Raw genomic sequence first — 25,586 nt, 5'->3', positions numbered from 1 at the left:
TGGGGAGGGGAATGACTTCAGCCTTGAACTAAATAAGGCAATGGACTATTTTCTGAGAACCTACTATGTTCTAGGCAATGCTCTAGGCGGTGGGGATATAGTAGCGAAGGACACACATGGACCTGCCTTCAGGGAGTCAGGGAGCAAGCAGTACGTAGGAGACATTAAAGGGATATTATGATTTGTGCTATAAAGTAACCAGGCAAGGGGCTGAGACAGAAATGAAAGATTAACTCTGTGATCAGGAATGCAAATATTTGAGAACATATGTGTGCCAAAAGCCATATAATTCTCAAGTGAACTGTAGAGAAATCTTAATGTATAGCAGCTAGAGATTGCCCTTCCTGTAGATTTCTTCTTTCTAGCCTGAGTTGGGGTTTTCTTTTACTTGCCACTGAAGGCATCCTGAAGTACCAGGATGAACAGACTGACTGCCTTGCTTTTGGTCTTTTTGGCTACTTGAGTTGGTAAATAGTCTCTTGTTTGAGCTATTTTGAATTTTTCTGTAACCTGAAAACCAATACATCCTTCATAATAAAGTCTTATTATTCTCCTTTGAAAAAATAAGGAAACAGAATCAGACAGCAAGACAATGACAAAGGCAAGATTCAAAATTAGCTCCTTTTAGACAAAAAATCCAAGTGTTCTACATTAGTATGTGAGTAAAAGGGTGGGCGTGAGTCTTTGAGAAGGAAGGGGATCAAATGTGGTGATAAACGAACATACATGGTGGGATATACTAGAAGAACGAGTTTTAAAGACACTACTCCACTGGCTTTGAACATGGAAGAAGGGGCCACAAAACAAGGAATGCAGCCTAGAGCCTGAAAATTCACACCATAAGACATTTTTTAAAAATGTAGATGAAATGAAAATTTAATTGTTAAAAAGTTGTAAAAGTACTAGAATAAAATATAGGATAATCTTGGGGGTGAGGAAGGCCTTTCTTAGTATGATATTTAGGTCCAAGAACTATAAAAGAAAATACAAACAGATTTGAATACCTTAAGTTTTAAAAATTCTATATAGAAAAATACATCATAAACAAAATTGAAAGAGCAATAAAAAACCGGGATAAAATATTAGTAACATACCAAAGGGTTAATATATGTAATACATAAAGACTTGCTCCTATAAATCAATACAAAAAATGGCCCAATTAAAAGTGGAGAAAATACATAAATATGCAATTTTTGTTGAAGGCAAAAGTTCAATAAACACATAAAAGGTCATTAATTTCACTATTGATAGGACACTTTTACTTATTAGATAAAAATTTAAAAAAAAACTCTTTTAAAGATTTGCTTACTTGTGAGACAGCAGAGCAAGAGAGAGCACAGAGGGAAAAGGAGGAGCAGATTCCTCAATGAGCAAGGAGGCCAACGTGGGGCTCAGTCCAGGACCCTGAGATTATGACCTGAGCCAAAGGCAGACACTTAACTGACTGAGCCACCAGGCGCCCCTAGAAATATTTTACAAAGGTAATACGGAGTGATTTTTGAAGGAAGTTGGGCAACAGAGAAATAGGAATTCATGTACACTTCCAGGAGTCATGCAAATTGGTTCATCTTTTTTTGGAGGATTATTTAGCAATAATTATCAAAATTTTAAGTGTGGACATTCTGTTGTCCCACAGGTTTATTTCTAGGAATTCATCTTATGGAGATTTCTTGCACAAGTGTGAAATAGTAAATGTCTAATGATGGAAAAGAAAACAATCTCAATGTCCATTAATAGGGTTTGGTTAAATAAGTTCAAGAAACCCTAGCATGAACTATTATGCAATTGTTAAAAACAAGGATATGTGTATAAATAAATAAATAAATAAATAAATAAATAAATAAATAAATTATCATAGGAAAATATACACATTATAACAAGTGAAAAAAGTCACTTCTAAAATCACAGGTGTGGGGGCGCCTGGCTGGCTGTCAGTGAAGCATGAGAATCTTGGTCTCGGGGTTGTGGGTTTGAGCCCCATGTTGGGTGTGGAGATTACTTAAAAAAATAAAAGTCTTAAATCATATGTGTGTGCATATACTGTATAAATTGTATAGTGTGTATTTATGTGGATATACACTTGTGTGCATTTACCCACACACACAACCAGTATTTCATAAAAACAAAAAGGAAGTTCATATTCACAGAAAAATATCTAGAATCTTTGGAATGAAGATTTATAGAGAGCCATTGCTTTCATTTTTGTTTTCTGAATTATTCACCATAAATGAGTATTTTGTCAACCATGAAAGGAATCATATATTAAAAGAAATACCTGGGAAGACTTTAAACATGGTAATAGTTACCATATATGATGTTGGTGAGATGAACCTATCTTCTGCTAGTCACATTGCCAATGGATACAGAACTTCTGGGAGGCCATTGGCTCACACATCTGGGATTATGGAAACATTCTTTCTTTGACTCCTGACTTCCCTGCCAGGATTTCAGTTGGAAACTGGTTGGATGCTCAGCTAAAGACTTTAGTAGAAGGGACCTTTAGAAAATTAAAAAACTGGAAACAACCAAACTGTCCAATGGGGATTAGCTAATTCACTGGATGAATAAACTATGTAACCTCCCCAAACATTTGGTTGTTAAAGATTATTTAGTGACATGGGTAAATCATGATATTTAATGATAGGGACCCATGCTATAAAGTTAAGTAAACTAGAAGTATGCCAAGTTGCATATTTAGTATACCCCACATTTATTAAAGCATATATAATATATATAATTTTTAAAATAGCAGAACTAGGGGATCCCTGGGTGGCGCAGCAGTTTGGTGCCTGCCTTTGGCCCAGGGCGCGATCCTGGAGACCCGGGATTGAATCCCACGTCGGGCTCCTGGTGCATGGAGCCTGCTTCTCTCTCTGCCTGTGTCTCTGCCTCTCTCTCTCTCTGTGTATGACTATCATAAGTAAATAAAAATTAAAAAAAATAAAATAAAATAGCAGAAGTATATCCAAATGTTAACGGTTATCTCTGGGTGGCAGTGAACTTTAGGTGAAATTGTCTGGATTTCTTGGATCTTCTAAATTTTCTATAAGAAGCACATTTTGATTTTTATAATAATAAACATTATTTTAAGAATGAAAATACTATATGTGAAATGTGTTCAATCCCCATAGAAGTTCAGAGCATAGCTTGTGAGCCTGACTCCCTGGGCTTGAATCTATACTCCACAAGCTCAAAGGTGTGAGGCTTTGGCCAGTTCACCAACTTGTGCTTTGGTGTCCTCACCTGTAAAATGGGACAATACAGCCCCAAACAGGTGCGATTGTTGAAAGAATGAGGATTCATACATACCAAGGGCTTGGGACAGTACTTGGCACACAGTAGGTTACTGAAAATACTAGTCATTCTTTATATTTGATGTAGGACAAAATTATGGCTGTTCAGTGCTGGCAAAAACATAGTGGAACTGTGGTCTCATGCTCAGCTTGTGCCAGGTAGACTAGTTCCAGCTCACTTGGAAAGCAATTTGATAAAATGTTCCATAATCAGGAAAATCATTAGAATCTTGCCCCTGCTATTTCCATCCTGGGAATACAACTTTGAGAAAAAATCTTCTCAGAAAGAGAGAGGAAGCAAGCATGGAAATGTTCATTATAACATTCCTAATAATTGGGAGAATTGGTGAATCTGTGTCACTCGGGGCTTAGAACAAAGCCTAATGGGGGAATGGATTTGTAAATTTCTTTGCACCTGCCAATGAAATATCATTAGCCTGAGTAAGGACGAGTATGAAATGTATGTGATTACAAAAGACAATGCTCATTGTATAATAGGGGCAAATCAGAGAAGCCAAAATTTTGTCTATACTCTGATCACAGGAAATAAAATAACATGTAGTTAAAAATGATATTTGAGGGACGCCTCAGTGGCTCAGTGGTTGAGCATCTGCTTTTGGCTCAGGTCATGATCCTGGGGTCCTGGGATCGAGTCCCACATCAGGCTCCCCGTGGAGAGCCTGTTTCTCCCTCTGCCTATGTCTCTGCCTCTGTGTATGTCTCTCATGAATAAATAAAATCTTTAAAAAAATAAAAATAACTGAAAATGATATTTGGAAGAGAATACCAAAATATCAAAACAATAGGATTTCTGAGGGTATTTTCCTTTTGTTTTATGATAAAAAATATGAATATGTAATACAGAGTAAAACAAAACCAGAAATACACACAAAATAACTGGCACTTTCTGGGCTGTGTGGTTATGAGGAATTAGTATTTTATTCCATACCTCTCTCACTTTCCAAATTATTCTTTATGATGAGCATATTTTATTTTACTTAGAAATGTTTCATGTTATAAAAGTATGTGCATTATTTTTATAATAAAAAAATAAATACTATTGTTGGTTTGTTTTTTGTTTTTTTAGAGAGAGGGTTCAGAGGCAGAGGGAGAGAGAATATCAAACAGGCTTCACACCCAGTGCAGAGCCCGATGCAGGGCTTGATTTCATGATCCTGAGACCAGGACCTGAGCTGAAATTGAGAGCTGGATGCTTAACTGAGCCACCCAAGTGCCACCCACCTCCCCCACCATGTTTTCTTAATACAATGTTTTTATGATGAAAACCTGATGAAAGAAAAACTTCCCTTTGAGCATGAATAAAAACAGAAAATGATGTTTAAGAGGGCAACTGCTTTATAAAACATAAATCTTGGATGTGGGAAACATAGAAAAAATAGGCCTTTAAAAATGGCTGTAAATATGTGGAATATACTGTTTAAGCCAACTGCAGATTTTACCATGAAATCTGCAGTTTCAAGTTTTAAAGGAAACTAAAATCTAGTATTTATGTTCTGCTACATAAACTTGTACTTAAAAGGGTTAATCTTTCCAGCTGTGTGTTTTTTTTTTGAATATTCAAGCTCCGATTTAATGAATGATCAATAAATTTAAAAAGTTCACAGAAACCCTCTGGGACACTGTAAGAATGAAAAATTGGGGGGAGGCTGAGATTTTAGGGGGAGATCCTAAAATGATCAGAAGCTGTCCCAGCTGGTGATGAACTGTGTCAGCTCCTTATAGGTAATAGAGAAAGTGGTTCTCTCAATATATGGTGTTAGGGTTCCTCTCTGGGAGGAAGTTACTGGTGTTGATGAAGGCTGAACCGAACCCAACAGCAGAGCTGCCCATCTGCTCCCTTCTCAGGCTTTCTGGTCAGCAGCTCTCTGATAATCAGCAAGCTGTGTGCTCCACGCAAAGGCTTTCTCAAAATCATCACAGATGTAGGCGGCATGCACAGTGTGAAGTCTCTGGTGTTTAGTCAGGTGGGAACTCCAGCTGAAATCCTCCCCGCATTCCTTACACACATAGCGTTTGCCACCCATATGAACCTTCTGGTGTTGAATAAGGTGTGAAATCTGGGTACAGGTTTTTCCACAGTTGTTACATTTATAGGGCTTCTCTCCGGTATGGATCCTCTGATGCTGAATGAGGTGGATGCTCTGGTTGAAGGCTTTCCCACATTCCTTACAGGCATAGGGTTTCTCGCCAGTGTGAATTCTCTGATGTTGAGTGAGGGACGAGTTGTGACTGAATGTTTTCCCACACTCTTGGCACTTATAGGGTTTCTCGCCTGTGTGGATTTTCTGATGCTCGATAAGATGGGTGCTCCGGCTGAAGGCTTTCCCACACTCACTGCACTCATAAGGTTTCTCTCCGGTGTGAATTCTCTGGTGTTGGATAAGGTGGGAAATCTGCGTATAGGCCTTCCCACAAACTTTACACTCATAGGGCTTCTCCCCAGTGTGAATCCTCTGGTGGCGTGTAAGTGAAGAATTCTGGCTGAAGGTTTTCCCACATTCATTACATTTGTAGGGCTTCTCACCAGTGTGAATCGTCTGGTGCTGAGTGAAGGAGGAGGTGTGGCTGAAAGCCTTTCCACATTCACTACATATATAGGGTTTTTCCCCCATGTGAATGCTCTGGTGCCTCATTAGGTGGGAGATCTGTGTATAAGCCTTCCCACACTCATTACACTCATAGGGCTTCTCGCCAGTGTGAATTCTCTGATGCTGAGTGAGGGATGAACTGTGGCTGAAGGCTTTGCCACACTCGGAGCACTCATAGGGTTTCTCTCCAGTGTGAACTCGCTGGTGCTGGGACAAGGATGAGCTGTGGCTGAAGGTTTTCCCACACTCATTACATTTGTAGGGTTTCTCTCCAGTGTGGATTGTCTGGTGCTGAGTCAAGGAGGATGTGTGACAGAAGGCCTTGCCACACTCACCACATTTGTAGGGCTTCTCCCCTGTGTGAATTTTCTGGTGGCGGGAGAGGTGGGACACCTGTGAGTAGAACTTCCCACACTGGTTGCATTTATAGGGTTTCTCCCCAGTATGGCACCGCTGGTGTTTAATGAGAGAGGAGCTCTGTGTGAAGGCCTTTCCACATTCTTTGCATTTGTATGGCTTCTCTCCAGTGTGGATCCTCTGATGTTCAGTAAGTGATGAGCTCTGTGTAAAGGTTTTGCCACATTCGCTGCACACGTAAGGCTTCTCTCCTGTGTGAATGATGTGGTGCTGAATGAAATAAGAGCTGTTGCTGAATGCCTTCCCACAATCATTACACTTGTAGGGTTTCTCTCCAGTGTGAATTCTCTGGTGGAGAATATAGTCTGAATGGTAAATGAAGGCTTTCCCACATTCGGTGCAGTTAAATGGCTTCTTTTCTACAAAGGTCCTTTGGCACTTCAGGCTCTTTCTTGGACCATTCCTCTTCCAAGTTTGCTCTCCCACAGGCCCTCTTTGCTTCCTCATGAAGGCTGAGGTCTGCCTGAGGCTCCGCCCAAGCTCACGACAGCCCAGGCCTCTCTCCCCATAGATGTTTTCTTTGGGAGTAGCAAACAAACACCTTGAATGCCTCTCTTGCTTTCCCTGGTTCTCTAACCAATGGCTCCATGTCCAGGATCCCCCCAGTCTGGCATCACCAAGCACTGCTCTTAAAACTCCCTCCATCTTCCCCATTGGGGAAGTGGCTTCTTCAGAAACCCTCCTTTTCGTAAGTGTCTCCTGAGTGGTTGCAGAGCTGGTGTCCAAGTCTGAAAGAGACGAAAAGCAAGACCAAGGAAGCAGATCAAGAACTGACCAAGAACTGACACTGGAAGACTTTAAAAGACAAGTTACAAAATTGATGTTGCGATTTCAAAAGACATGAGACAGATTCATGTTGTGACATGGAAGGATGGCCTCAAAATATTCTAAAAATAAAAAGAATGGAGTTGTATATGTTTATATATGCATGAATGTGTGTATGCACATGCCTGGTGGGATGGAGGGTTTTTTATTCATTACTATTTACTTTTTTATTGTGGTAAAATACATACAACATAAAATATGACACTTAGATAAATTTTTTAAAAGATTTTATTTATTTATTCATGAGGACAGAGAGAGAGAGAGAGGCAGAGACACAGGCAGAGGGAGAAGCAGGTTCCATGCATGGAGCCTGATGGGACTTGATCATGGATCCAGGATCATGCCCTGGGCTGAAGGCGGCGCTAAGCCACTGAGCCACCGGGGCTGCCCGACACTTAGATAATTTTAAATACTAGTGCACATTCCCCCCTTTTCAGCCCCTGGCCATGACCATTCCCCTTTGGCTATATGAATGTGCATACTCTAGGCACCCCATGTAAGGGGAATCATACCATATTTATCCTTTTGTGTCTGGCTTATTTCACTGACCATCATGTCCTCAAGGTTTATTCACATTGTTATTATTTACTTTTGTAATTAAAAAATAAAGCTTTTGGGGTAAAATCTTAAAAAAGCAAGCAAAATTTTTTGAGTAAGAAGCAGGATTATGGGGAGATTTCCATTTCCTGCTTTATTTAGATTTTCAAAGTTTCTGTGATGAACACATATAAGTGTAATTTGTTCAAAATATATCAATAAATAGGAGTGCCTACATGGCTCAGTTGGTTCAGCATCTGCCTTCATTCAGATCAAGTCATGATCTCAGGGTCCTGGGATTGAGCCTCACCTCTGGCTTCCTGCTCAGCGGGGAGTCTGCTTCTCCCTCTGCCCCATCCCCTGTTTGTTCTCTCTCTCTCTCTCTCAAATAAATAAATAAAATCTTTTAAAAAGATATCAATAAATATTAAATGTATGTGAGGCTTTTATAGTATAGTCTTGCAATTTGGAGAACAGGAAGTGCAGAGAAGAGATGATAAGCAGGAAACAAAGGCATGTGGAATTTGTTGAAGGGGATGGATTTTTTTTTTTTTTTTGATGCTAGTAGATCTGTTCATGGAACACCTATTAATAGCAAAATTGTTATGTGCTAACCACAGTGCTGGGGGTGCATGCCTCTGTGCTGAACGAGACATCTGACCCTTGCCCTCAGTGAGGGGGAGGGACAGACTTGTATTCAGACATTTTGGACAAAGCTTCCTTGTCTTTTTAGCATCCTTGCCCTTGAAGAACCACTGTTCCCCTTTCTGTAGTCTTGGTGGGGCTGTTAATCACAGTCTCTCCCCCCTCTCCATTTAAGGAGGGGGCATGAGAGCAGGCTGGCCAATGAAAACACCCTATCCCCCAGGGCATGACAATTGGTTCAAGATCCAAACAGAGCCAATCAGAGTCTTCCTTGAGATTGATAGATGGTGTTGCTAAGCAGAATATAAATTTGAAGCTGCAGGCAGCAGAACCAGTTACCACGTGGAAAGGCCTAAAGAGGGGTGCCTGGGTGGCTCAGTCAGTTAAACATCTGCTTTCAGCTCACATCATGATATCAGGGTCCTGGGATCAAGCCCCACATTGGGTTCTCTGATTAATAGGGAGTCTGCTTCTCCCTCTGCCTCTGCCCCTGCTCATGTTCTCTCTCTCTTGCTCTCAAATAACTAAATATAATCTTTAAAAAAAAGGAAGGCCTGAAGCTAGACTGAAGCTAGAAACAGAAGCTACATGGGGTGGGGGAGGAGAGAGAGAATGAGTGAACCCTGACAACACCGTTTATGGTCTTAGATCTATCGATGCCTAAAATCTTGCACTGCAATACTTTCCACATACAGGGATCAAAAAATAAATCTAATTTTACTTAAGCTCTTTGATTCTTAAGCTCTTTCAATGCAAAAGAGTCCAGACCAATGCATCCAGGTAACCACAATACTAAGAATAGGATAAAAACAATTATGATTGCATTAGGTAACATTTATTAAATGTGCCAGACACCATTGTAAGCTTCTTCTATCTTTTACCTAATTGAGTCCTCAAAACTAACTCAGTGAGGTGGGTACTATTAGTGTCCCTACTTTACAGATAAGGAAATAAAACTAAGTCACTTGCCTACAGCCATACAGCTTATCAGTGGCAGAATGGGGATCTGAGCTTAGAGAGTCTGGCTCCAAAGCCCATACTCCTTACAACATGAACAAGTGCAGTGACAGCAGTTCAAGTGAGAAGCTGTGAAAACACTCAGAAGAGACAGGTAACTTAGCCTGGAAGTCAGGGAAGGCCTCCTGGAGGACTTGACCTGATGCCTTAGTCTTGAAACATGAAGGTGTTTGCCAGGCAGATGGAGCTGGGAAGAGTGTTCCATGCAGAGGGAACATCATGAGTGAAGGCCCAAAGTTCCTTGAATGAATGAACATTCAAGTTCAGGTAGAGACAGGTGCTTCAGTGAAGTCAGGGCGTGGGGTACAACCATGGGTGGATGGTGATGAGAGGTGAGACCAGAGATAGCAGAGCCGGGTCACACAGAGCCTTGAGTGCCAGGCTGAGGGGTTAGGACTTGCTCTCAGGGGTACTGGGAAGCCAAGGGAAGGTTGTGAGTAGGGGAGGAGTAGGATTAGCTCCCAGTGTAAAAGACCCCTTTGGGGCTGTGTGAGATGAAGTGAAGGGCATAGGACTGGAGGCTGGGAGGTTAAGGTGGAGGCCAGGGTGAAAGTCCAACTGAGGGAAGCTGAGGCCTGAACCAGGGCTGTGGGAGAGAGTGCAGGGGACTGGGAAAAGTTAGGAGGTGGCTGAGACAGGACTGGAGACCCCTGGGCTGTGGCGAAAGGGAAGAAGAGGGCAATCCCCCCACCCCAACCCGCAGGACAGTGACAGAAACAAAGATGTGTCAATCCCCTCCCCTCATAGAGGTCATGGACCAGTGGGGAACAAAACTCTGGCTTCCTGTTCCCCACCATGTCAGGCAGGGTCCCACTTCTGGATCTTTACATAGATGACTCCCAGTAAAGAATCACCAATAATCACTGTAGCCTATTCTGACCAGGGGGTTACCATGCACCAGGCACTGGGCTATGCTTCCTTGTGTTAATTCATTTATCTTTCCCCACCCTGGATACTAGTATTGACCCCATTTTGCAGATGAGGAAATTGAGGCACAGGGGGACGAAATGACCTGCCTGAAGGTCACAGAGCCAGGAAGTGGTGAAGCTGGGATTTGAACCCAGTGCTCACAATTATGGCCTGTGTGTTATGCTGCCTTGTTCTTGTTACTGATCAGGACAGACAGGGTAGGAAGATGCATCACACCTGCTGGACAACCTCACGCACCTGGACAGGTAGCTTGCCGGGCTTCTCTCTTCTCCATTTTGGGCTCTTCCCCTCTTTCCAGACGGGTGATCACCTCAGGTTTGGATCCAGGAGGCCCCGCCCCTGGAAAAGACACAGGTTTGGCCATGCCTGCCAGTCATTGGGACGCCCCTGGGCTAGGTCCCAGGCCCTGGGTCTGCAGGGGAGATGCATACATGGGGTGTCTAACAGTTCGAAGCTCTAATGGTCCAGGACCCTGGGTGGCTCAGTCGGTTAAGCGTCTGACTCTGGGTTCCGGCTCAGGTCATGATCTCAGAGTCCTAGGATTGAACCACTTATTGGGCTCCCTGCTCCATGAGGAGTCTGTTTGAGATTCTTTCTCTTTCTCCTTCTGCCCTTCCCCTGGCTCACACTCTTGCTATCTCTCTAAAATAAGTAAATAGGGGATCCCTGGGTGGCTCAGCAGTTTAGCACCTGCCTTCAGCCCAGGGTGTGATCCTAGAGTCCTGGGACTCTAACGGTCAATGCAAGATTCATTTACTGAGTGCCTACCACATTCCAGAAAGAGTCCGAGCCTTGACATCACTGCTAAGACTCTGGTTCTGTGCTGCTCAAGCTGAGAATAGAAATGTACATCAAGGGGCATCTGGGTGGCTCAGTGGTTGAGTGTCTGCCTTCAGCTCAGGTCGTGATTCCAGGATCCTGGGATCAAGTCCCACATCAGGCTCCCCGGGGCAGTCTGCTTCTCTCTCTGCCTATGTCTCTGCCTCTCTCTGTGTGTCTCTCATGAATAAAATCTTTAAAAAAAAAAAAACATCAAAATTCAAAGACTTACTTACTATGGAGAAAAATGTAAAAGTATCATCAATAATTGGTCTATCAATTATCATCTTGACAGGTACCAAAATGATCATATTTTGGACACACTGAGTACAATAAAATACATTACTAAGATTAACTCATTCCTTTCTTTCTACTTTTTCATGCCTGCTGTCTTTGAGACCACCAATTTCTCTTTGCCGATAGTGGGTTGAACAGTGTTCTCCCAAAATTTTGTCCACAGAAACTTCGGACTGTGACCTTACTTGGAAACGGGGGCTTTGCAGATGTAATAAGTGAAGATGAGTTCCTAGGGGAGTCGGCTGGGTCCTAAGTCCAAAGACTGGTGTCCTTGTTTGAAGAGGACAGACACACAGACACACATGGAGGGGAAAGGTCATGTGAAGATGGAGGCTGTGATCGGGATGATGGGGGCTTAGGGCGGGGAACAGCAAGGGTCGCCAGGAGCCTCTAGAAGCTGCATCCAGGAAAGACTCTGCCCTGGAGCCATCAGAAGGAGCAGGGCTCTGTCCACATCTGGACTTTGCACTTCTGGCTTCCGAACTGTGAGGGAATTCATTTCTGTTGCTTTAAGCCACCAGGTTTGTGGTATTTTGTTACAGCGAGTGTTGGGAAACTAGTACACTTGCCTACTGACCCTTCCCACGGCAGACAAGTGTGCTGACACAGTCCCCACCTCAGAAGGCAAACCTGCCTCCGGCCGGAGAAGTAAAAAACAAACAGAATGGATGGAGATGAGACCAAGGAGGTTGGCAGGGGCCCAGGCACAGAAGGGTCTGAAGCTGGTGAAGGCAGTGCCCAGCACTAGCGGGGGACTGTCCCTGAGATGGAGGGGCCAGAGGAGGAGTGTATCTGTGGGGCATAGTGAGCTCAGGGGAAAGGCAAAAGGGACCTATTTCTTTACACCCAAGTTGTGCAGAAAATGGTTCAAACAGGCTGCCAGCTCTCCTTGAAAGGCCTGCTCCCATGGCTGCCCAGGGCTGGCATCTGGGAAGCTGGATTTCGGGAGGGTTCCCAGAACTCCCCAACCGACAGGATGGGGGGGTCCCCATACCTAAGTGGCTTGTGCAAAAAATATGGTTTCTGCTGGACAACTGCTTTCCTTCAGGGAGTCTGGAATTTTGGCACATGCCAGGCTGGGGGTGCTGATATGACCAGCCCCAGCTAAAAACCCAGGGTGCTGACGGGGCCTCTAAGGAGTGTCTCTGGTGGACAATACCTCATGTGTTGTCATATCTTTTTTTTTTTAAGATTTTATTTATTTATTCATGAGAGATGCAGAGAGAGAGGTAGAGAAACAGGCAGAGGGAAAAGCAGGCTCCCTGTGGGGACCTCGCTGTGGGACTTGATCCCAGGACCCCAGAATCACCCCCTGAGCTGAAGACAGATGCTCAACCACTGAGCCCTGTCATATCTTGTGTGCCCTATGTGACTACACAGGGAGGGGACTCTGGAAGCTGGCCCTGGTCTCCCCTGCACTTGGCTCCATGTGCCTTACCTCTCTGTAGCCTGTGCTCTGTGTCCTTTCACTGCAGGGGGTCAGGGCTGGGAGTCCAAGGACATGCTGAGTCCTGTGGGTCCTCCTAGAGCCTGGGGGGCTTTCCCGGGGCCCCTGACACAGAAGTTTATGCGGGTTTTTGGTGAGTCTGTCCAGTGAAAGTGTGTGAATGAGGATGGCTGAGGAAGGAGTCTTTAAGCCACCAGAGCTTATAGAGAAAAGGCAGGACAAAAGGATGGGAAAAGGAAATTGAAGAGAGACAGAGGTGGACGGAAAAATAGACCACTGAGGAGGCTGGACTAGGGTCAGGGGGTGAGGATGAGACCAGGTCAGGGCTGGGCTTCTGAGATTGTTGGGAGGCTGTCAGGGAGCAGCGAGGGAGAAGCAAGGATGGTGTGGAGATGGGGTAGGGGGATGAGGGTCTCGTCTGGGGATGGGGGTGGGAGGGAGATACAGAGGAGGAGGAGAAGCAGGTCAATGAGGAGATGCTGAGCTTAGGGTGAATATGACAAATGTGAGGGGCCTTACAGGGGTACAGGAGGTGCATGGGTGAACAATGTAGGGCAAAGAAGACATATTTGGGGAACAGCATTTATGTGCTTTGGAAAGATTCTTAGACAGAGCCAGAGGGCTGGAGGACACCCAAGGAGCATTTGGAGTCTGAGATCCTAGAACAGACATTCCAGTGAGGAGCCTGAGGTCACCACGTATGGAAAGGGGAGCAAGAGAAGGTGAGGGCACAGCCTGAAGATTTTGCAGGACAGGCGGAGAACTCGGGGCCCTTGGGGACACAGGGACTCTAGGAGGAGTAGCAGAGAGACATGGGGATAGAGGCCAGCCAAGAGGGACTGGTGAGAGGAGCAGAGAGGGCAACATATAACCTCAGAGAATCCCTGCTCTTAAGAAGTGGGTGGGCGCAAACAAGATGAGGGCAGAAGAGGGTGCATCAGGCATCTTCCTGGGAAGGCAGGGGGCAGGGCCTCACCCAGTGAGAGAAGGTTCCGGTAGTTCTCCAGCATCACATCCCGATACAGCTCCCTCTGGCCAGGCCCCAGCTGGCCCCACTCCTCCAGGGTGAAGTCCACAGCCACATCCTTGAAGGTCACTGATTCCTGCAAGGGCCAGTTTCACATGGTGAGGGGGCACATCCTTCTAGAACTCTGGGGCTGGAGAGGTCATGGGTCAAGAGCCGCACTGCTGGTGGCTGAACCAGTTCTAACATTCCAGGCTGGAACCTACTGACTCAGCAGATTTGAGATAACAGAATAAAAATGGCCCACAGAAATACAGAAAGTTTAGTGCAGCTGTTAGCCCACTGGCACCTGGGCAGAAGGAAGGAATAAAGTTCCCTTTTGTGTGACTCTTTAGTGCCCTCTGTTGGGAAACTCATGATAATATGCCAGTTATTTTAGTATATGACCATTTACTGCCATCTGCACGAAAACTGCCATAATATGTCAGTGTATGAGGTGTAGGATGTGAATCTTTTCACTGAAGTGAGGCACCCTTGTGCAGCGCAAAACCTGCACATCTGTGTACGACACCCCTAAAAAATACTTTAAAAAAATCAAGTCATTGTGTGGAAGAGTGATGCCTAAGTGATGCTCCATCCCAGACCTGAGCTGGGATCCCAACCCCCATCCCTGACTCTGACAAGGCTCGGGGGTGAAGCAAAACCATCCACTGCCTGCTTCTCTTGGCAACCCAAAGGCTGCTGAGTGTTAATTAATGATTGATTTTTGGACTCTGTCATAATGTCCCAACTCAGAGCATCCTGTTCCCATCACCCCTCCTCCCTGCACCTCCTGGCCCCAGAATCCTTCCCACCACCATATCCTCTTCCCCATGACTGGGAGGGACAGAAGATCTTCAGGCCACAGGCAGAGATAAGGATGACTCCCTGGGATCCACAAAATCATCTTGGGGAAGAGGAAGCCCAGACTCACCTGGTCTTCGGCCATCAGGGTCCTGGTGGCCACTGCTGGGTCCTGGGCATGTGCCTCTAGAAGAAAGGACCAGGCCTGAGTCCTCAGAGCTGGATGAGGAGACTGGAGCACAGAGGGAGTCAGTTCTGGCCCAGACAGACAAACACTTTCCCAAAGATGCCTAATGACAGATGGGACCCAGGTCTCCTAGGAGCTTGAGCATAGGCTCAGGACAACAACCACTAGCAATCAAGAGGTTCAGCTCACTGCACCCACGTAACAGCTCCAAGAGAAGTAACTAGAGTTATCCGCAGAGAAGGAAACAGAGGCACAAGAGGTCAAGGCCTGGGGCACCTGGGTGGCTCAGTGGTTGAGCATCTGCCTTTGGCTGAGGTTGTGATCCTGGGGTCCTGGGATGGAGTCCTGCATCAGGCTCCATCTGCCTGTTTCTCCCTCTGCCTATGTCTCTGCCTATGTCTCTGCTTCTGTGTGTCTCTCATGAATGAATTAAAAAAAAAAAAAGAGGTCAAGGCCCTTGCTCAGGTCACAGAGAAGTCAAGTGTCAGAGTTGGATTCAGATCCAGAAGTCTAGCTGCAGAGCCAACCTGACTTTCTTTCTCTCTCTCTCTCTTTCTCTTTCTTTTTAAAGACTTTATTTATTTATTTGAAAGAGAGAAAAAAGGAGCAGGGTGAGGGACAGAGGGAGAAAGAGACTCCCTGTCAGGCAGGCAGCCCAATGCAGGGCTCGATTCCAGATCTCTGGGATCATGACCTGAGCCAAAGGGAGACGCTTCACCCATGCGCCCTGAAGCCATCTTTTTATTCTAACTTTTTTCTTATGGTGAAATACGTACAACATGCAATATAACATTTTAACCACTTTAAATTATACAGCTCAGTGGTATTTAGTGCATTCACAATGTCATGCAACCATCACCACAATCTGGTTCCAGAACATTTTCACCATCATCCGAAAAGGAAACTATATACTGCTGATCAGTCACTCTCAAATCTTTCTGTTCTGTTCCAGCCCTCCAATGCCAGATTGATAACTACTCATCTATCTTTCTTTTTTTTCAAAAGATTTATTTAGGGATGCCTGGGTGGCTCAGTGGTTGAGCATCTGCCTTTGGCTTAGGTTGTGGTCCCAGGATCAAGTTCCACATTGGGCTCCCCACAGGGAGCCCGCTTCTCCCTCTGCCTGTGTCTCTGCCTCTCTGTGTCTCTCATGAATAAATAAAATCTTAAAAAAAAAAAAAGATTTGTTGGGGATCCCTGGGTGGCTCAGCGGTTTAGCACCTACCTTTGGCCCAGGGCGTGATCCTGGAGTCCTGGGATCAAGCCCCACATCAGGCTCCCTGCATGGAACCTGCTTCTCCCTCTGCCTGTGTCTCTGCCTCTCTCTCTCTCTCTCTCTCTCTCTCTCTCCCTGTGTCTCTCATGAATAAATAAATAAAATATATTTTTTAAATTTGTTATTTATTTTACGGAGGGGGGAGGGGTAGACACAGAGGGAGAGTCCCAAGCTGACTCTGCACTGAACCTGGAGCCCAACTTGAGGCTCAGTCTCACGACACTGAGATCATGACCCAAGCCAAAACAAATAGGTCACATAACTGTGCCACCCTGGCACCTCTTATCTTCCTATCTTTTTTTTTTTTAATTTTTATTTATTTATGATAGGCACACAGTGAGAGAGAGAGAGGCAGAGACACAGGCAGAGGGAGAAGCAGGCTCCATGCACCGGGAGCCTGACGTGGGATTTGATCCTGGGTCTCCAGGATCGCGCCCTGGGCCAAAGGCAGGCGCTAAACCACTGCGCCACCCAGGGATCCCTTATCTTCCTATCTTAATGGATTTGTCTCTTCTGGACCTTTCATATGAATGGACTCATATAATATATGGCCTTTTGTGTCTGGCTTCTTTCATTTAGCATAACGTGTTGGAGACTCACCCATGTGGTACCACATATCAAGGCCTCCTTTCTTTTTATGGCTGAATGGTATTCCATGGCACGGATCTACCACTTTTTCCAGTGCTTCTCCTTCTCTCTCTCTCTCTTTCTCTCTCTTTTTTTAAATAGGGTGTGGAGCCCAGTGCAGGGCTTGAATTCACAACCCTGAGATCAAGACCTGAGCTGAGATCAAAGTCAGATGCTTAACCCACTGAGCCACCCAGGTGCCCCTGCAGAGCTCCTTCTATCTGCCTTACAAATCCTGCATAAGGATCCTCATCTCCCACTTAAGATGTTGTTTGAAGAAAGGTTCCATCTGCTGAAAAAAACTTTAAAAATCCTCCCCCCTAAAAAAATTTTCTGGCAAAGGAAAGTTAGTATTCAGACTATGGTCACTTCCATTCATTCATTCATATTCATTCAAATATGTTTACTGAGACTCATGTGAGATGACAGGCTCATCTGAGGACAGAATAATGAGCGAGATGCGCTCTGCCCTGAAGGGGCTCCCTGCCTGGTGGAGGAGAGAGGCCTGGACATAGACCAGGTGGTGGGCTGAACAATGGCCCTAAAAGATATCTTGTGGGATCAACCTGTGATGTCATTAAGTTAAGCACTTTAGATAGGAAGATTATCCTGGATTATCAGGGTGGGTCCTAAATGCAATCCTAAATGTCCTTCGAAGAAGGAGGCAGGGGGATATTTGACACAGAGAAGAAGACCATGTGAGAAGTAAAGAGAAGCAGAGCCAGAGAGAGACAACACGATACCTCTGGCTTTGAAGCTGGAAGAAGAGGTCTCCCCTAAGGAACACAACCAGCCTCTAGAAGCTGAAAAAAGCAAGGAAACAGATTGTTCCCTAGAGCCTCAGGAGGGAGCAACTCTCTGCTGACACCTTGATTTTTTTTTTTTTAGATTTTATTTATTTATTCATGAGAGACACACAGAGAGAGGCAGAGACATAAACAGAGGGAGAAGCAGGATCCCTGTGGTGAGCCCGATGTGGGACTCAATCCCAGGACCTGGGGATCACGACCTGAACCAAAGGCAGATGCTCAATCACTGAGCCACCCATGTGTCCCTGACACCTTGATTTCAGCATGTGACACCCACTTCAGACTTCTGATCTCCCGAACCATAAGAGAACACATTTGTGTGGTTCAAAGCCACCAAGTTTGTGGTAACTTGTTACAGCAGCAACGGGAAGCTAATACAGTCCAGAAATAAGAAGACCCTGCATCCCATGAGTTTCCAGCTACACAGGAAGAACACCAGCAACTGAAGGCTGAAACCAGGGGTGGGCCTGGGTGGCTCAGCATTTGAGCTTCTGCCTTTGGCTCAGGGCATGATCCCGGGATCCGGGATCGAGTCCCACATCAGGCTCCTTGCAGGAAGCCTGCTTCTCCCTCTGCCTGTGTCTCTGCCTCTCTCTCTATGTCTCTCATGAATAAATAAATAAAATCTTAAAAAAACAAAAACAAAAACAAAAAAAACCCTGAAACCAGGGGGCAGAATTCTGATGAGGAAATGAGGAGCAGAGTCTTATAGACTCTAACTTATCTTCACCCAAGGCACTTAATGATTACAAAAAGTTCACTTGAGGGAATCCCTGGGTGGCGCAGCGGTTTAGCGCCTGCCTTTGGCCCAGGGCGCGATCCTGGAGACCCGGGATCGAATCCCACGTCGGGCTCCGGTGCATGGAGCCTGCTTCTCCCTCTGCCTGTGTCTCTGCCTCTCTCTCTCTCTCTCTGTGACTATCATTAAAAAAAAAAAGTTCACTTGAGAGCCGAGACACCCGGCAGGCACCACTGCTGCCAAGTGATGGGATGAGGACACAGCATCACCCCTGACCTATTCCCACCAAACCTAAATCGAATCACGAGGAAACAACACATCCAGACTAAGGCACATTCTAGAAGTCCCTGGTCTGTAGTCTTCAGAATCGCCAAGATCATCAAGATCAAAGAAAGACTGAAAACTGTGTCAGGTTCCTGGAGACTTAGCCCTAACAACGAATGCAGCGCGTGGTATGGGATTTTCTTTTGCCATTAAGTACATTATTGGGACAATTAGCAAAATTTGAAAGTCTGCAGATTAGGTAACAGTTTTTGTCGATGTTACTGTCCTCATGTGATCATGGTACTGTGGTCGTGGAAGAAAATGGCCCTGTTTTTCAGAAACCACACAGACTCGCGGGGAAGGGGGGTGCGAAAACACACAGACGGGGGACTGAACAGCGACTGGGATGGCGGGAGGAGGAGATCAGAGAGAGGAGAGACCCAGAGAAAGGATGGCATGCTCAGGATGAGGGCAGAGACGGGACGTGACTGTGCGGAGTACCCGGGGACGGAGGGGGGCTCTCGGGTCAGACACCTCGGGTGTGATCCCAGGCCGACCATTGTGACCTGCGAGAAGCCACAGAGTCTGTGTCTTCACCTGCTAAGTGAGGAAACACACGGTCTCCCTCCTGGGAGACCGCGGCAGACCCGCGCTCCCCCGCCTCTTGGCAAACAGCAGGCGCCCAATTCTTGCGCGCTGCGATCGTCCGGAGCGGCGCGAGTGGCAGTCTCTGGGGCCGCCTCGCCAGTGACAGGACGGGGCGGGACACCGCCCACAGCGCCCACCGCGGCGCGACTCGAGCCGCCCCCCGAGCGCCCGCCGGCCTGCCGGGCTCGGCCCGCACCCACCTGCTCCGGCTCGGGGCCGCCAGGTCGGGACTCACCTGTGCGCCCCCGCGGTTTGCGCGGGGCGACCAGGCCTTCCCTCCCTCTGGCAGGCCGCGGAATGCGCCTGCGCGGTCGCTGTCTCGGAACGCTGAAGCTCTGGTTCTTTCAACTCGGCTTCACAGCTGGACTCCGTTTCCCAGAAACCATCGCGGGCTCACGCCCCTTTCGGCCTAAGCTCACTGGAGGCAGAGGAATGCTGGGAAATGGAGTCTAGGAGTACCATGGGGGACCGGAGGGAACGTGGTATTTTGAAATGTCTGGCTGTACTGGCACCGGGAATATTCCTATTTTAGCCAGAGACTTTTCGGTGCCCTTCACAGGACGGGATGTCATATTCCATTTAACCTATTTAACGAAGTTTCCCCTGGAAAGTCCACAGGACATGAGGAAGCTGGCCCCATCTAAATTGATGGGAGTGAATTGAGCCTCTGTCACTTAATTACTATCTGTGGGCATCCGCTTCTGTTTGCCTCGGTTTCACCTATCACCTCCTAAAGGGTGGTGTGGTAAAGGAAATAGGCCCCTATAGTGGGAGCTGGAATGCAAGGATGGTTTGCTATTGAGCTATCATATAATTTGCTAATTGGTATTTCAAAGAATACCACACATCCGTGGATATGAAAAGGGTTTTGAGAATGTTCAGTAATAAGCCATTTCTACATAAACTTCATATATTTAAGAATAAGCCCATCTTGAATAGTAATGACAATAATCTTTTTTTCTTTTAAGGATTTTATTTATTTACTTGAGAGAGAGTATGAGCAGGGGTGGGGGAGAGGAGAAGAGGGAGAGGGAGAAGCAGACCCCCCACTGAATATGGAGACTGACTCAGGCCCTATCCCAAGCCCCTGAGATCATGACTTGAGTTGAAGGCAGACACCAGGTACTCCAGTAATGACAACAATCTTAAGGAGTTACTTGCTTCTCCCTTTTTAAAAATTATATACATATCAACAAAACTTCAAATCAGGCTTAATGCTGAAAACCAAAAGATTCCCCATGAAAGTCAGAACAAACTGTCCAAAGAAAACAAACTGTCCAATATGACCACTTTTGGAAGAACTATCAATGCAGTTAGACAAGAGAAAGAAAAGGTATCATTGGAACAAAGAAGTCTGGGTTTTCATCTTTCTTTAAATATGATATGATTGCTATCTTGGAAGTCAGAGAATCAACTGAAACACTAAGATAAGCCATGATTATGTAAATTACTGGGCACAAGATTAATAAAATCCCATGGATTTTCTCTTTTCAAACAAGAATGATGAAAAATCTAATTTTAAAAAAGGTGGTTATTTGGATTTTAGTGCCATATTTGCCTGATAGATTGTAATCTCATTGTGATCTGGGGCAGTTCTCTTCCACTCTGCACCGAGGTTTTATTCCCTATAATCCCTCATTGGGATAATGTGTGGCAGATAGCTCTTCTTCAAAGCCTTCCCCCTACTTTCTGTACACACAGCTATACTACATTTCCCAGCCTCCCTGGCAATCTGGGGTGGCCATATGACCAAGTTCTGGCCAATAAAATGAGAGAAATGCACCATGCCCAGAACTGGCCCATTAAAATCTCTCACTTGTCATGTCCCACAGTCTTTTCCCTTCTGCAGACTTCTGCAGGTGAAGTCCTATGTTGACGATAGTAGGAAACTAGGTCCTTGAATTATCACTTGGAGGGGGCCATCTCCAATCAGAAACCAAATAATAAAAAGTTATTTTCAGTCATATGGATTCAGGAGATTGGTTACATAAATGATGGAATATCCTGCCTATGAAACGTTATCGAGCCTGAAACAATTGGGATAAGCTCACGATAAGATGGGGGAAATACTTGTGAATGAAAATTAAAAGAAGAAAAATTGCAAAGTTATGTATCTTTCATGTTTCTAAAGATGTAAAATATACATATACACGTGAGTAGAAGATAGATGAATCATGTTAATGAAATGAGAACAGCTGTCATTTAGTGACAAGATGAAGTGGGCTTTAGTAGCTTATTTAATTTGTACAACCACCCTGTGAAGATGTGAACAGCCCTAGAGAGACCTTTGCAGCCCCAAGGATCAAGGATCCAACCAGGGACAGTGGGTCCAGGGAAGTCTCTCTTCTCATCGTCAGGTTCCTCAGCTCTGCTGCCTGAGGGTCTCCATGCCCATGAACTTGGCTCTGGCTCAAGCCTTGTCTTCACCCTAGAACCTCACTGCAATCTCATCTCAAACCTCCTGGCCCTCAGTGTCTCCCCTCCAGTCTGCTCCCCCATGCACCCCAGAAGTGTCTTTGTTTCTTTCTTTTTAAGATTTATTTATTTTAGGGAGAGTGAGAGAATACATGCGCACAAATGTGGGGGAGGGGCAGAGAGAGAGGGAGAGAAAGTCCCAAGCAGGCTCTGTGCTGAGTGCAGAGCCTGATACAAGGTTCGATTTGACAGCCCATGACAGCACAACCTGAGCTGAAACCAAGAGTCCAATGCTTAACCAACTGCCCTCCTCAGGTGCCCCCCCCCCAGAATAGTCTTTCCACACCCAGAGTAGATCCAGTCCCTCCCCTAGTTTGGCACTGCCCTCAGCAAAGTGTCCAGGCTTTAACCGGGTACATGAAGCCCTGTGAGACTGGAGCCTGCCTTGCTTCACTACCTGACACTCTACCTTAACCAGCTTTGGCAGCCCATAGTAAAATACCATAGGCTGAATGACTTAAGCAACAGAAAATTATTTCTCACACTTCAGGAGTCTGAAAGTCCTAGATCCTGGAGCCAGCATGGTTGATTTCTGGTGAGAGCTCTATTCCTTGCTTGTAGATGGCTACCTTCTCCATATATCCTCACATGGATTTTCCTTGGTCTAGGAGTATGTGGAGAGAGAGCTCTGGTGTCTATTCCTTGTTTTATAAGGACATTAGTCCTGCTTCTGTCCTTGACCAGCTATGGGTCTTGTATGGGTTACTTATATCCTCCTTCTAGTGCCTTTGTCTCTAAAATGGGGGAGGAATGCCTTCTTCATTGAGTGGTCATGCAAGTTAAATGAGCTCAATGACATATGTCACTTTCATCTGCATTTCATTGGTTGAAGCAAGTAGCATGGCTGCAACTGAGTTCATAGAACAATCCCAGGGAAGGGTCCTGATTGGTCCTTCTTGGGTCTTGGGCCCACCCCTTGGATTGACCACTATTGTTAGGATTAGGGTACTTGATAAAGACATGGTTACAGGCAGTGAGGACCTCGTGTGATATGTGTGCTTGATGGGGACAGCCCAGGGCATTGTATGAGCACAGAGGAGGGCCTCCAACCCACTCTGGCCAACAACCCAGTCTGGGAGGACTTCCAGAGGAGGTCTCAGCTTAGCTGTAACTTGGAAGATAAGAACCAATGGCTTAAGAGACATACATATGTCCAGTGAAGGCAGAGAATGAGGTGGGCTAATCCAGGCAGAGGGAAAAGAGTGCACAGAAGCCTAGAGGGAAGAAAGAAATAGAAGTAGCTCTTTGTGGCTGGCATGCAAGGTGGGATGTACAAGTGTGCAATGGACTAAATGTTTGTGTCCTTCAGAATTCATAGGTTGAAGCCCTAACTCCCAGTGTGAGTTTATTTGGAGATAGGGCATTTGGGGAAGTAATTAAGCTTAAATGAGGTAAAAAAGATAGAGCCCTAGTTCAATAGGATTTGATGTTGTATGGAAGACAACTGGCACAGTGCTTTGCAGGTAAGACCCTGTAGCAAGGGCCACAGAGCACAATGGTTAATCCCACTTATTCACTGAGTGACAAAGTCACTAACTCTCTGTACCACTGCTTCCTCACTGTTACATGGGGAGATAATAAATACCCTAATAAATAAATGACATTTGAATAGGTTGATATAACTAAAGCCATTAAAACAGTATGTTTCAGAAAATACCACCTTCATGCTTGCTATTAGCATTACTGACATTAAATATTATTTTTTGACATTAAATATTATTTTTATTTTTTATTTTATTTTTTTTTTAATTTTTATTTATTTATGATAGTCACAGAGAGAGAGAGAGAGGCAGAGACACAGGCAGAGGGAGAAGCAGGCTCCATGCACCGGGAGCCCGACGTGGGATTCGATCCCGGGTCTCCAGGATCGCGCCCTGGGCCAAAGGCAGGCGCCAAACCGCTGCGCCACCCAGGGATCCCTAAATATTATTTTTAAAAGTTGTTAGTACCTCCCACCTCTTGACCTTTGTATGTGCTATTCTCTCTGTCTGGAATATTCTTTCTCTCTATTTCCCTTGGAAGAATGACATTTCTTGCCACCAGCTCTTACAGCCCTTCCTATGGGAAAATTTCCCCCATCCCCCCACCCAGCCCAACCGGAGCTGGCAACTCAATCACCTCCCGGGGTTCCACAGGGACGTCAGGGTAACATAGAGCTGACATTATAATACTTGCATTGTAATTATTTGGTAACTGGGCTCTCCAGGAGCATTCATCACACTTTAATTTCTGCCCAATTCAATTATCTATTTATAATCGTGCACTGCTCCCAGGAAATTCACAGAAACTTAGGGCAGTAGCTGGACTTGGAGCGTGAAGACATTTAAAAAGCCAAAACAGGGGATCCCTGGGTGGCTCAGCGGTTTAACGCCTGCCTTCCGCCCAGGGCGTGAACCCTGGGGTCCCGGAATCGAGTCCCACATCAGGCTCCCTGCATGGAGCCTGCTTCTGCCTCTGCCTGTGTCTCTGCCTCTCTCTGTCTCTCGTGAATAAATAAATAAAATCTTTAAAAAAAAAAAAAAGAGGGGAAAAAAAAAGAATTTTAGGGCCACCAACTTACGACCCCCAGGCCTTCACCGGAGTGGGCACCAGCTTAAGAAGTGAACGTCATGTCGAGCATCTTTGACTTATCTGCAGTAGCCTTGCTCCCCTGGCCAGCGTGCTTGGTGAAGGTGACATCATGCGTGCCAGCAGTGACCTCACCAAGGAGACAGCATTCGTCACCTCCACAGAAGGGCGCCTGAGCAGAAGGGGATGGTGGGGGAGGCTGGAAACTACCATTTCCAGAATCCTCTGGATTGGAGCCTGTGCTCCACCTCTCCCAAACCGTCCTGATCTAAGCCTCCCTAATGCTCATGTGCCAAAACCGGTATCTCCGGATGGCTGGAGTCGGACTCCTTAAGATCACACCCTCCTACGGATGGCAGTATCTGTGGCAACGGACGCAGTTGTAGGCGGCGAGGATTCTGGGAAATGTAGTTAATTACAGAGTCCAGCGAGCTCTACGCTTAAATCCTCATTTGCCAATAATCTCTAGCATAAAAAAATATAAGCGACACGCAGCTTCAGATGTTTCTCTGTCACCTCACAATGATAGCAAAACGTGTTTTGGGTTGGTCCTCAGTATTTGAAAAAAATAGTTGCCCACAGTACCCTTGGAGGAGAGATTTCACATTTTAAAAATCTGAATTTCTGGGTTCTCTTGAAAATCCTGAAGATCTGATAACACTGAGCTGTTCTTTCACTGCGACTTCAGTAGAATGGAGCTGAGTACTTTCTATCCTCCATGGATGCGACCTGTAGTTTACTTTATCCTTCTGGACCCATCAATATTTGGGGTTTCAATCCCAGACCCTGGGAAATCACCACGCTCCTTTCCCTGGCATTTATAGGCCCTCAACAGGGACACGTGGGTAGCTCAGTGGTTAAGCGTCTGCCTTTGGCTCAGGTCATGATCCTGGGATCCTGGGATGGAGTCCTGCATTGGGCTCCTATGTCTCTGCCTCTTTCTCCGTGTCTCTCATGAATAAAATCTTAAAAAAAAAAAAAAAAGGCCCTCAGTGTATGGATCAATATCATTTTTGCAGGCTTCTTCCCCTTCCCCCAACACTACCGTCCTCATTTATTCAACAAAGATTTATTGAGAGCCTGCTCTGGGCACCAAATCTTCAGCTAAATTTGGTCTTTCTTATCAACGCCCATCCCTCCCACTAAACATCTTCCTGGTCCAGAACCTGAATGAGATAGCAATACTTCTGCTAGCAAGTTCAGAAACAGAAGGATACTATGTTATCCAAATTTATTTGCTTCCTACTTTGGGTTAGCAAGTAGCAAGAGTTCAGACAGCAAAAGATTCACATGAAAATGTTTCTGAATCTACTCAGGAACACAGAGGGTGAAATTTTAGTTCAGATAGGG

General features: G+C 45.5%; 1 protein-coding gene across 6 annotated transcripts; it reads right to left on the bottom strand.

The window, feature by feature from the left end:
• Positions 1-847: 847 nt before the first annotated feature.
• On the bottom strand, positions 848-19,556 carry LOC140601546 (uncharacterized). 6 transcript variants are annotated; one of them, XM_072770652.1, is made up of 6 exons: positions 19,429-19,478; positions 17,477-17,536; positions 14,774-14,829; positions 13,813-13,939; positions 10,511-10,612; positions 848-7,047 (listed from the first exon to the last, which is right to left on the bottom strand). In XM_072770652.1, the coding sequence occupies exons 3-6, from the start codon at positions 14,786-14,788 to the stop codon at positions 5,156-5,158; spliced, it is 2,136 nt and encodes a 711-aa protein (XP_072626753.1). In that variant the 5' UTR covers positions 14,789-14,829; positions 17,477-17,536; positions 19,429-19,478; the 3' UTR covers positions 848-5,155. The 6 variants fall into 6 exon arrangements, with proteins under 6 accessions (XP_072626753.1, XP_072626725.1, XP_072626720.1 ...); XM_072770624.1 differs by lacking the exon at positions 17,477-17,536 and having other exon boundaries at positions 14,774-14,875; positions 19,429-19,554; XM_072770619.1 differs by lacking the exon at positions 17,477-17,536 and having other exon boundaries at positions 19,429-19,550.
• Between the last annotated feature and the right edge of the window lie 6,030 nt (positions 19,557-25,586).

Source organism: Canis lupus, chromosome 1, assembly GCF_048164855.1.
Source record: "Canis lupus baileyi chromosome 1, mCanLup2.hap1, whole genome shotgun sequence".
Classification (NCBI taxonomy): Eukaryota; Metazoa; Chordata; class Mammalia; order Carnivora; family Canidae; genus Canis; species Canis lupus.
Note: the sequence above shows the minus strand (reverse complement) of the source record. Positions and strands in the feature narration are given on the sequence as shown.